Raw genomic sequence first — 13,763 nt, forward strand, 5'->3', positions numbered from 1 at the left:
AAACCAAATACCAATACACTTTTCAGTACCAAATATCAGAACCTGCTCTACGATTATAATAATACAAATATGAGAATATGACTATTATATATTATTTCTTTTTGGAATAAATCAATTAACATTATCAAATTAAATTCAAGGAAATCAAGAACAACAGACGTATGTACTTTGTAAAATAATAGACATACGGTATTTTACCTACAAAAATAATTTGGTGCACTTTATTGAAACAACATGAACAGTGAACACTACATCGAAAATTGCACAAAAAAGCTGCAGTAACCAGCAAAATGTGCAAACTGTGGGAGAAACCACACTGTCAATAATTATAAAAGATGTCAAACCTTTAAAAAAATATTAAGCCTCATTAAATCCAAAACCAGAACGACAGAAACAGTTCATCAACGCATTCAAACACATGCTGAACCACCTGCGCCTCACTGAAGAGGACATGACGCGCTAAGCTCAAACCCAAAGGTAGATAAGTGATAACTACTCTACTGTACAGTACCAAGGTGCCCAGAAGGGTAACTGTAATGGATATTATGTTAAATTTGAAATCAATATAAAATGTTAACAATTTTATGTTATAATATAATTGATAAAGGTAGTTACTAACTATTTAAAAAGTTATAGTAAAGTCAATTTTCTAATTAACTTTAATTGATGGTTTAAATAAATTAGCCTTTTCTCGGATGGTTTACAAATATTCCATTAAGCCAAATTTTTTAAAATGTTTCGTTTTTATTGTTTTATACTTACATAAATATTAATATCACATTAAAAATAAAAATAATCCAATGCTATAATAATAATACAAATATTTCTGTTATTTTTACTAATAAAATAATTTTGTTAGGAATATGATATGAGAAATACTTATGACTAGGTACTTATAGACATTTTTTTATATTTTTAACTAAAAAATAGTATGAACGCTTTCGAAATATTGATGAATATTTTTAAAATATTAATTTATTAATGTATTTTTCAACTGCTTTTATGAAAACTTATGGGAAACATTATATTAAATATTCAAGATTTTTGACCCAACAACATTTTTGTTGACATTCATAGAAAAAAACTAAAATTATTTATAAATATTTCAAAATGATTTAAAATACTAATATAAAAATTATTAAAAAAATTAATGAAAAATTTAATATGCATAGAAATTATAAAATAAATATTGGAGAAAATTACAAATATTTTAAGTGTTTAAAGTTGAAATCTCGGTAAAATTGATCAAATTCTCGAAAAATTTCACATTATTTCGTGGTTAAAAAATATTTAAATGTTAAATTTTTACTGTTATAAGAATAGAAAATTTAAAATAAGAATCTCACTGATAGTTCATACTGCAACGGAAAAATCTAAAAATTTATATAATTAGTTATTTTTTAAAGACGTTTTAAGATTAAATTTAGACGAAATTACATATTAAATCGAATAATGACAATTTTTGTTATTTTATTGTAATTAAAGAAAAATAATTAATTGAGGCTTTTAGAATACATTATTATATTTTATACCACACAATACCATTTTAAAATGTAGTTTATTTGCCCAAAATTAATTGAAATACTGTAGTACTATTAATAAAGTACTTATATAATATTGTCAAATATACTTTAAGACCATCTTCGCTCAGAATCGTTTTTCGTATACATTGTTTTTAGTTTTTACATCATTGAATTCAAATTCAACACATCCTTTAGAGTGACTCCCTAAGCAACTAATGTGCAGGAAATCTTTACTCACAAGGCTACACCCGATTTTTTCGTTTTTTTTTTGTTTGCTTATATTTTTATTGTTATTCTTGTTGATGTTTTGTTTTTTTAACCTAAAAACCTATACTTACCGCACTGGATTAAACACACATACAATATAATATTATATTATATTGTATATGATTATTTGAAGTGACACTCTATCTATACAGATACTCCTTGGCATACTCTTCAGGATACTCTTTTTAGCCCTTGTTCTTTTCTAAAAAATAATTATCGTACTTCACGAGTATTTATGTTATATAGATATACGTATTTTGTACATAATATGACGTGATGACGTGGTGAACGCGAAGTCGCGAAGCAGTGGTCACCAAGGGCGCATCGGCGCTGCTTTCCGACGACAGGCGTCCCCGCGGGCGTCGTGGTTGGTCGCGCCGGCAACGGTGGTCAAGACCGAGTCATAATTATGGTATAGAAAAAAAATGAAAGTCGGCAGGTGCCTACCTCTACACATACCCTCCGAGTCAGTGTTCGTCCGGTACCGTTGGCTGCCGATCGTCCGCCAAAACCACGTACCTAACAGTATTATTATACGGTTTCTAATATATAGGTATAGAAAACCCAATATTCAATAATTTTATAAAAAAATTTTAATTATTCACAGTTTTTGCATAGGACTCAACCCAACTTGACCGCCGCCGTCGTTTGCGTTACGCTTCCGAGTTGGCCGCAACGTTATATGAAACCGTTTTCGGTTGCGGTGTCTGAACATGTGTGGCCCTAGCGATCCCGGTTAAGCTCGGACACACACGCCGACGTGCGCCCACCCAACCATCGTTGTCAGACCAACAGCCGACTATCTGACGTCCACGCGTACAAAGGGCGACCGTAGACGTGATGCCTGCGGTCCGCGAGTCGTACCGTGCAAATTGAAACCCGGTGAATGGGACTATGGGAATTTGTCTGGACACAGGTAAGCCCGTAGAGGTTTTTTTTTTTGTTGACTTTGCGTCAGTGATAATAATAATATAACGATATCGTGATATTGTATTAATATTAATGACAAAAAATAGTACTGCATAAACGCGAATAGTGTTTGAACTTTTTTTTCGGTAGTGGGGCGAGGGATTAAGGCTCGGGTTCGTACCGGTGTCGCTTGTGAGACTTTTCGGGTTAAAATTACAAAACTATAAATTTATTTATAGCCAATTCGGGGTTAGAGTATTGTATACACATTCTTGCTTTTAATTTTTGGAGAATTATTAACCAATTATTTTATCACAATAGAATTAAATCAAATTGTACTTGAGCCGTATTATAGTGCTCTAAATGTAAATTTTTTGAACCAGAAAGTAATTCTTTGGCAAGTATACAACATTTTATGATCCAATTCTGAAATGTAAACCCCCTTTTTTAGTTTCTTGTAGTTATATTCTTATGGAGATCACCTCATATTTATAGCTATTTTTAAATTTTTAACGAACTTTCTGCTTTGATAATTTAGTTTTTATATACACATATTATATTTGTGTTGGTGTACAGCTTTTAAGGTCTGTAGTGAAAGACTAAACGTAAAGATATAATATACATTTGAAGCTCTTCACTACACTTATCCTACCAAATGTGATTCTAACAACAAAATCTGTTCTTAAGTTTTGGTAATCTGCGTTCCTAAAGAAATATCTAGTTGAAATTGACTATTTTTTAACGGTTAGAAATATTGATATTAATATAAAAGGTTAGTTAATCAACTTTTTTTTAATTCTTAAATTTCATATTTCATTTTAACAAGCTCTTTTTAATAATTAGTTACCGACTAACTGTTTTACTCTCATAGCTTAAGATAAAAGTTTAAAAAAATAGAGTTTAGGGCTGATCATGCTAACATTTTTCAGGATTTAAACAATTTATTAGGATGAAAATAATGTCGCATTTAATTCAATAATTAATTATTAGAAATCTTAATAATATATTATTAAAGCTAACTTAATATTTTAATAATTACTCACATACTCGTTAATACTGAAATCTATATTTTGGACTATTTTTTTATTTATTATAAATGCTTGGTGTTTTCAAAATTCAGATTTTTGTTTCAAATATCTTGGGATTTATTTTAGATTTATTAGTTTTGCATTTGGTTATTCACTGATAAAAAATACATTTTTGAATTTTATATTTTGAAGTTTAACATTTGAACTGATTAAAATAAAAAAATGTTTTGGGAACATGGAAACATTGGATAATATACTAGTGTTATATTTTGTTAGTCATTGGTGTTCATACATTACAGTACTCAAACTTTAAACTAATACTTATTACTGTTAATTGTTATGGTAAGTGATGTGCAAACGTCTAACCAAATTTATTATTCCTCACAAACGACAAAGTTTTTATCGTTAATCATATATTAATAAATTATAAAATAATTATAATAATAATAATTTTTATTATTATTTATAAATTTAAAATGTAATCATATAATTTATTGCGCGAAGATTTAAAATGGATAAGACTTTTATAATATTGATAAATATACTAATAACTCACTCAATTTTATTAATAGAATAAAATATCACGAGTTGATAAATGCCTAGGAATTTTTTATACGATCCAACTAGGTACAACCTTAGACGATAATATACTCCTCGTAATATTCGAGTTTTAAACATATTCGGCCCTAAGAACAGAAGTACATACATTATACGTTTTTAGATTTTATTTTATTTTTAAACTTTTATAAAAAAAATCCATTTGTGTAGTCAGGTTAAATATTTAGTACACATTATTTAATGGAGGCAGATACCCTGATATCTCAGTAATGGTCATTATATCTTCTTATTATTCCCATTTATCAATACAATTTTATCTCATAATAGCTTTGAATATTTGTATAGAAAATACTGGATAAAAATCCTAATATCAAGTAACCAAGTCACTTTACGAAATATAAATACGAGTTAGTTATCATTTACGTCAGACATTTTCAACTTCAAACCAGAGAAATTACTACTTATTAAGTGAACCGAAGAAATTACGCATGAAAGCGGTGGCGCAACAAAATTGTGTATCTCAACTGCAGCCGGAGAACGCGAGTGGGTAAGAAACAGTATTCATGTGAAGCGTGTGACAAGTCCTTCAATAGAACCAGCTATTTGACATTACATCATCATACGTATACTGTATACAAGAGAGAAACTGTACTCATGCGAAGTTTGGATTTAAAGCTGACATGTAACTTAGGTTATCATTTAGTATAGTTTTTCAATACTAAGTTACGATTTTTTTATTTAATATCCACGATTTCTTTGTTTTAATTTTTAATTTTTTTTTTTTTTTTTATTGAATAGGTCGTGTATTGTACTACTGTATTCTTTAAAAATAGTTGAGATCAAATCATATCAATGATATAGTATAATGATTTTTCAAACGGTTTTTTGAAATAATCATTTATCACTACAGAAATGTAGGTACACAGTGTTTATCTTAATTTTGAAATTCATTATATTTAATTCTATAAAAATATAAATAATTTTATGTAAAACTTTATAAGTCATAATTTATTGTAATGCGATTATTTATAACTTAAAAAATAATAAACATTTAATTTGTGTTAATATACATTTATGATATATTTCTAAGTACAGTAAGAACGTAACACATTAAATTTAAAAACGCGTATGATTAAAGTTCGGGTAAAGCATTATGTATTAGGTAGGTAGATGAAATCAGAATAATAATACAATGCCAATTACGTTAATTTACCATACAAAAACTAGGTACCTTTTGTTCTTCACTGAGTAATATTTTAATACACAAAAATCAAAACTAAAAATTAAAATAATAAATTCATATTGGAGCATAGCATATTATCATAGCATAGCATACTTGGATTTATATCATATCCTATAAATTTCAAAATTGTTGTATTTTTTAATACTCTTATTGAAATACAAAAAAACATTATTATTAGAATAGAAATTTTTTTTTTATTACCATTGTTTCATTCTACTCTATAATCTGGGTTTTAAAAGTTGTTGTTTTTCACAATCTATTTTATACCAGATACTCAACAGAACAAATTGACGAAAACAAATCTATTCACACTTATGATATCAATTATTATTGTAAAATGTTTAAATAATTATTATAATTATTGGAGTAATTATCAATAAGCGTATTAATATAATGATTTGTAAAACAACGACTGTATTCTTGTGAGATATATATATAAATCTATTGATTTACTTATACTTGTAAGTATAGGTGACATGATAAAATAAAGTAAATTGTTTGTGATAGAATTTTGATCAATCTAAAAAAAGTGTCACAAAAGAATTATTTTTAGTTTAACCTATTTTATGTATTTATTGACTAGCACATAAAATAGTTGAAACAAACTTTGATACCCTTTTACCTATTTGTACTCAAAATTAATACATAGCATTGTTTTATACAAATATGACGCAGGTACATAATTTTAATAATTTGGTTTTCGAAAATTTTTGACGGAGTTGAGAACATTAATTTACAATTTAAAATACCTACTATGCACTATTTACGGTGGCCAATAGGTAAATAATAGTAATGTAATTATATTCCCATCATAAGTATTTTATCAATTTACGTTCACCGTTTATTCTATTCATGCTTTTATTAATTTATAAATATTATAATTATTATATAATTTATTTACTTAATCATCGGGCATATTATATATCCAAATAAATGTAGGTATCTATCTGGTATACTTACACAGTATTAATTATGAATTATTAAGTTATTTGTTATCGAGACTAAAAGTAAAAACGTTAAATACCACGTATTTTATTGTTATGTATTTTGATATTATGCATATGCTATATGATATGCAAACGTTTGCCAGACAATGACCAACAAATTTCTCTAGCAGCCGTTAACATCTTTTTATCGTTGTTATTTTTAAAAAGAAAAGTAATTACTCAATTGAAATATCTATTTTAAAATTATTTTGACCTTTATCCTTTTGATACATTTATTTTAAATAATTTCAGCATAGATACTAGTAAATGAATTATGTAGGTTAATAAAATAACAAATCAGATGCTCTAATAACAATTATTTAATAATAATATATGTTATTGCCTAGGTAGTATAGTCTATACACGAATCTATAGTTATGTTTTTGGTTGTGGTTGTGTTAGATGAGTTCCCATAGTGCCCACCGCTGAAAACAGTCCAAACATCGCGTTATGTGGACGAGGCACTTTGGAAAAGTCAATGCCCTTGGGAATGTACGGCTATTGTATATCACACGAAAAGATAAGACCTTTAGTGTATGTTACATCATATTATATTTGAATTATTTGAAACAATATGGACGTGTTGACGACTAGCCTCTATTTTATAACTATAATGGCATAATTCTAAATTTTAAAATGGATTTACATCATATTATTAGTTACATATTTTCAGTTTATTAATTTAATATAATAACTACTTTTGCTCGGAAATCGTTTATTTATACATTATTTGTATAACACGTACCATTGGAGTTATTAATCCAGAACAAAATGTATTGACAAGCATTTTTTAAACATCACCTGCAAATGTGGTTCCTTAATATTCTTGTTCAAAATGTTTAAAAATTTTGTAGTTACGTTTAAAATGCATATATTATTTGTACATAGAAACGATCACAAAAAAATACAGGCTTTCATTTGAAAAATGCAATGTATTTTTTCACTCTAATATTTTCCGATTTAATGTAGCTAAAAACATAAAACAATATGAATTTATATTTAATAATATATAATATGGAACCAACGTATTATATAAAAAGGATTATCAGAGCTATGTAGTATTTTAGTAAAATGCGTATTTAAATTTATTTTGAGTTCAATATTCGGAAAGAATTTAAAATATAACTTTGGACAAAACGAAAAAGTTGAGTGTAAATCCACTATATTATTTTTTATATAGGAATATCAATAAAACATTTTTTTCAAGTCAAAATGTTTGAAAACTTAATTCAAGATGTCGTATAATTTATATTTTAAGTTCTAATTTGGACAGTATTAGATATTTAAGACCAAAATAACAATAGAAGTTATTTTTTCTTAGAAATTTAAAAATATTATTTTATTTTATAAATGCAATTTTTCGGGCAAAAATTTATTGACCTACTGTAAAATTACTTAGTATTATAAGCTGACAAACCATCTTCGTTCAGAATTTTTTTTCGTATACAATTGTTTTATATAATTGAATTAAAATTTAGCTCATCCATAGCAGTGACTCAAATGATAATTAATGATGCACGGCAATGCGTTACCCCCACGCACGTTATTTTTTTACCTTTAAAATTAGGTTCCTAAATTTCTTTTTAACTATGTATAAAGATAATATTTGATGTACTTATATTAGATTTTTTGACATATTACCTATAAGTACATTTCGTCTTCATTTGCTGATGATTAGCAGATGCATCGAACTTCAGACATGACCTGAAATATATCATTATTTGTAGGTACTTTATTGTAAAATGTATATGGTTTGCTGCAGGATACTATGTTTCTGAACTATTATCGTCAATACATGGTCGTATTAATACTTATTTTAAAATACGTGGGTGTGTCAATACACACGACCAAATTGAATACTTAAATATTATTAATATATAACTTTAATTGGGCTAATTTAAAAATGTTACATTAATTGTTTTTAAACATCATTAAGTGTAATACGTCTAGGAATACACGCGTTAACGAAAATAAGTGGGGCGACAATGTGCTTTCCGTACCCCGCTGCCGGTGCTCCGAAGTCCGAATTTAAAATCTAACATATTTTATAGCTCTGGCAAGAAGTTGAATTCCGGGAGTTTGCAGTTACTCACAGGTGTGCGGTTAAATACGATTATGTATATTATGGTATTCGATGACAACGTTGTTGCTTGTTCGTCAAAACATACATTAATAACTATATATCATGTTTGTATTTTATGGATAAACCATTCCTGTATTCACTTGTGGTGTGCGTAATGACACATAAAGGTTTTTTGTATTCCCTATGTGCCAGTTAGTTGCCAGCACTTGAGTGCCTTAAAGTCAAATATAATATGCAGCCACCTTCTTGAAAATGTAAGTGAGCCTAAACAATCTAAAGGCTTAGGTTTTAGGTACACAACTTCCTTCCCTACCCAACGAATCAAAATCCTTTTTGCAATAACTATAATTACATAGTAGTAAAAATAATTCTAAAAGCCACAATATATGATGTTTACAAAACATAAAAAAACTTTTATTTGGATGAACAACTTGGATACTGTTTCAGTGCCATGATAATTATTACTTAATGTAATTTTAACTTTGACCACTTTGAACCATGACGGCCGATGGACGACAAGCATTAACTATAACCCACTCTTCGATATTAAAATAATTTGATTCTGGCGTTTTATTAGCTAATAGATATAGGCACGAGTTCAATGTTATTTGCTAAATGAATAACTAAATTATTGAGTAGGCTCATAAATATTTGGATCTTAATAAGTTATATAAACAACTATATAAATAGTAACTGTCCTTAGCCCGTCAGTTATGCCTCATTGATACTTAGTCGTTATGATAATGAATTTCTACGAAGAAAATTGAATAATTAAAACATTATTCTTGGCATCCATTTACTATTTATCACTCATTGAGTAATACATTTCACAGGATATAATTACATATCTGGCTAGTGGCTATTTTATTTTAAAATAAAATATGATAGTTAAAAAAATATAAAATATGAAAAAAAATTTTAAAAAATTTAATTGTTGGTTTTTGAGCAGCCTTTTACTTTATTAAGGGGCCCTAAAGTTTCACTTTGCCTACTTGCCCGTTAGTTTATGCCACTACTATGTGCAATTACTCAAGGTTTATATCTATGTGAGATTCATTAGTGGTATGAAAATTTAAGTGCATATTCAAACTTCTATATAGGTCTTGCAGACGATTATGAATCAATTGTTGAAGTCCCAAACATTTTTGCTCAGAAATACCAGTGTGAATTTATATAGTAGTTATAAGTACACGCAAAAATAACTAAATTATTTTTATATTTTGAGATCTTAAGTCTAAAAATGTCAAATAAATTATCAATTGCTCAGTGGCGTATTTGGGTTTTAAAAAAACCCAGGCATCATTCACATAAATTTATCTAGAAATAATGAATTTTATAATGCATCTGCAGTATAATATAACCTATAAAGTAATAGTAGTTAAACTAATATGATACAAAAACAACATATTTACAAAACAAAATCTATATTTTTATTTTTGGATTAGAAAATCGATTTATAACATAATTAATTGATATGGTTGTAATATAGTGTATGTTTAGCAAAGCCAAACCAGTCAAGTGTTCTTGTCACATTTTGGTTCTTATAACCATGTTTTCAATTTAACAAAAGTAAGCAAAGAGAAGAATTATAAATTTAGATTGCAATTAAAAAGATAAAAAGTATAATACGTCCTTAATCTTAAGCATTGTAAATATATAAATAATAAATATATATTCTCAATTTCATCAAATTACATTTTTTAAATCAAAGTTTTTATGCCACTGGATTTTCTTTGAGTCAACTTAACTTAAACATATTCATTTTGTATATGAATATAAATATTTGTATTTTCATTTATTTATATCAGTAATATTGTTAACAATTTAATTACAAAATCAAAACAACAAAATAATTATATATATATATATATATATATATATATATATATATATATAGTAGTATATAGTTAAAGGATTTTATTCGTATAGAAGATCGCTATTTTTTTTATTCTAATAATAAACACAAGCACCAAACCTTCTAAACGTTGAAAAGCTGCGTTCTGCCATACGCAGAAGTTCTGCATATGCCATACTATAATAGGCAGACAAGCAATAATACTAAATAATTTATGCACAGTTGAATAAATAATATTGTTATATAATAATAGTTGTCAGGTAATCGTCCACTTTGATAAACGGACAACTAAGTGGAGACTTAATGCTCCAAATGGGTTTAGTTGGCCATTGATGTACGTAGTACGTAAAGTAGTGTGGCGAGTGAGCACGACGACATTATGTACCCCACTGAAAAATGTGTGTACATTTTTATATATTTGTTAATACTGATAATTATTGTTTCACAATAAAATACCCATTGCTTAAATAATATTTTTCTCGGTTTATAAATTCTCTGAGGGGGAGGGTCGTTTCCCCAATCGCCTCCCTCAAATACGCCACTGCAATCGCTAAAGTGTTTCCAATTTAATTTTCGAAGCAAAATACTCAACTAATGACCAATTATAAAAAGTTAGTTTTTATTAATAATGCTATTTACTGACGTCCCGCTAAGACACCTAAATACGTATATACACGTAGATGTACGTAAGTGTCCCTGGGTCATATGATTTCGCCAACCGATTACGTTTTGTACGACCTCAATAGCTGAGTAGAAGGCCAAACTAAGAGACTTTTCCAAATTATCGTCACCATTAAGATTAATTATATCACCTAATCGGTTGAGTACGAAATTGTAGTATTGACAGGAACACATGGAGATCATTAATATTATAACCTACTATGGGCATCAGTTCATAGAGATCACGTGTATCGCGAATAACAGGATGTGAACCGAACGGCCGCACTAGCGTGGGATGCTGCGGTATCCTAATGATACGCATGCATGCATTTGCGCTATTCAACCATGGAAACATACTTATCTTATCGATAGGAGAGGAAACGCAGAGAGTAGGACTATATAGGAGAGCCCCGAATAGACCAAAATCAGACGTGAGCCACCAGAGTCAGTGCAAGCACCTTCACGCCAGACACCATTCCAAATTAATCATTTGGACTTAGAATATTTTCAATTAAATCATTCTTGTAATGGTAATAGTGTTTTATTCACATCGCAAGCAAATAAATATACAATAGTTAATCACAAGTTAAGTTGTTATACTCATTTCACCCAAACCATCCACCTCAACACAAGTCGTTCGTCCTCCTGTATGCTGGGACGCTACAATAACAACTTATTACCATACTAATATACTATATACTTATTAATCGGATTATACCAGTCAGTTCCGATTATTTAATATTAATTTATGATATACTGATGTATGTTAAAAGCTGTGGTATTATCATAAAATCAAAAATTTGAAAAAAAAATTGTGATATAACATAATAATTGATAATTGACTCCCACCCACCCACCGACGGACGACCTTGCAACTATGATATTGTCCAGCTCGATGACAAGCCCGTTGTCGATTAAATATGCAAACTTTGGGGCAATATTATTTTATTACATTATTATATTCTTTCCCATACGACGTATCGATGATATTTAATTCAAAAGTCTATGCACGTCGTTGTGGAGCTCAAAAAACATATCTTTTATGTGTTATTGTTTATATTTTTAGTTTACATTTCTGAATACCATAGGTAGTAAAATGTTTCTTTTATCGTACATAATTTTTTTTATTGTTTAGAGACAAATATCAACTGTTTTGGTTGTTCCATTTACATTTATTATGTGTTACCTATATTAAGTGTAGGTATAATGTATATAAATTTATTACTAAAGGTCATTTCGGCGAAACCAAAGTACCTACATGAACTTAATATAAATATAAGTTCGAAAATTTGTTTTTCGAAACGGATACATCATGGTTACTGGGACTTACTCTTATCAAGTTAATTCACTCTCTTTATTTTATTTAAAAGTTTATTTAAAGATCCATCATTTATGTATTTGTAAAATTTATATCTACCTAGTTTTTGAAGCGTGAAAAAGAGAATTATTAAATAATTAAGTAAAAACTAAAAGTTGAGCAGTATACAATATATTATATGAATTATTTCATATACAAGAAATAAAAGAAATTATACGGTAATGATCTAGATCATGATTGGACCTTAAAAATGTATCAGTCTTTTAATATTTTAATTGTTAAAAATACCATGGTCAATATTTTTTTACAAACTTTTTTATAATTGCACACATTAAATAGAAAACATTATTCCATTGTGTTGTAAAAAAGTGTATTAAACGTAAATTACATAAATTTAGTAAATTATCAAAATAGCTAATATATTTTGTAGTATTTTCTTAATTAAATGCTTTTGGGTTCCGTTTCTGGTTATTTGTAAATATATAACTTCGCTTCAGGTTCTCAATATTTCAAGAGATTTTGAATTCCAGAATCGTGTTGAATATCTCAGGCTTAAATTATCATAATGTTGAATGATTGATTAAATTGGAAATCGAGTAACGAGACTCATAAAGTCATAAATTATTTAAATTAAAATAAATATACATTTCCAATTTTTCTATGGACACAATTTCGAGTGTAACAATAATAATATATAATGGTTGTTTTAACTCATCTAAATTATATTTAGTCATTTAGAAATAATTTATTAATATTTTTGCTTGTTATTGCTTATGTTTGTGTATTAGTTAATTCGATTTCCCCTCATTTAATTTAATTTTTAATTATTATAGTTGCTTGAACACATTAATAATTAAATAATTATTTATTATAATGTAATATGCTCCATATTTTTTTCATATTATATATTATAAATTTAATTTTTTTGTATTCAAAATATAATACATTTTATCCCCGTAGTGAATATGAAAATCGTTTGGCTGTGAATTAAATGAATTGAATTGTTCACGATTCTATATCACGCAATATTGAATATAGTACATGTTATACATATTATATTGTAAAATTCTTGGATATATTATATCGATTGATTTCGGTTCGGTCAATTTACATGATTTCTGAGTTGCAGTGGTTTAACCCAATTAACCACTATTATTACGCCCCCTCTTCAAGACCAAGAGCTTTATATAAATGCATGTATGTTATGGACGAGTATCTTTTGTTTCTTTAGTCCCGGTTCTCTATAATTTCATTAAAAGTCTGCGGTTCTGGTAAAATATAAAATTTAAGGATAAGATTATGTTTTTTTAAATGTATAATTTAGAATATATTT

The 13,763-nt window shown here is 27.7% G+C and overlaps 1 protein-coding gene across 3 annotated transcripts in view; it reads left to right on the plus strand.

The window, feature by feature from the left end:
* Positions 1 to 2,268: 2,268 nt before the first annotated feature.
* Positions 2,269 to 13,763, plus strand: part of LOC107168229 (adenylate kinase isoenzyme 5) — a 43,394-nt gene continuing 31,899 nt past the window's right edge. For all 3 annotated transcript variants that reach the window (XM_015517561.2, XM_015517562.2, XM_015517563.2), the window contains exons 1-2: positions 2,269 to 2,343; positions 2,409 to 2,706. In XM_015517561.2, the coding sequence (XP_015373047.1) occupies positions 2,685 to 2,706 (22 nt within the window). In that variant the 5' untranslated portion in view covers positions 2,269 to 2,343; positions 2,409 to 2,684. The remainder of the gene's footprint in view (positions 2,344 to 2,408; positions 2,707 to 13,763) is intronic.

This window comes from Diuraphis noxia, unplaced genomic scaffold, assembly GCF_037042655.1.
Source record: "Diuraphis noxia isolate RWA-SAM2 unplaced genomic scaffold, SU_Dnox_SAM2 contig0001, whole genome shotgun sequence".
Lineage (NCBI taxonomy): Eukaryota > Metazoa > Arthropoda > Insecta > Hemiptera > Aphididae > Diuraphis > Diuraphis noxia.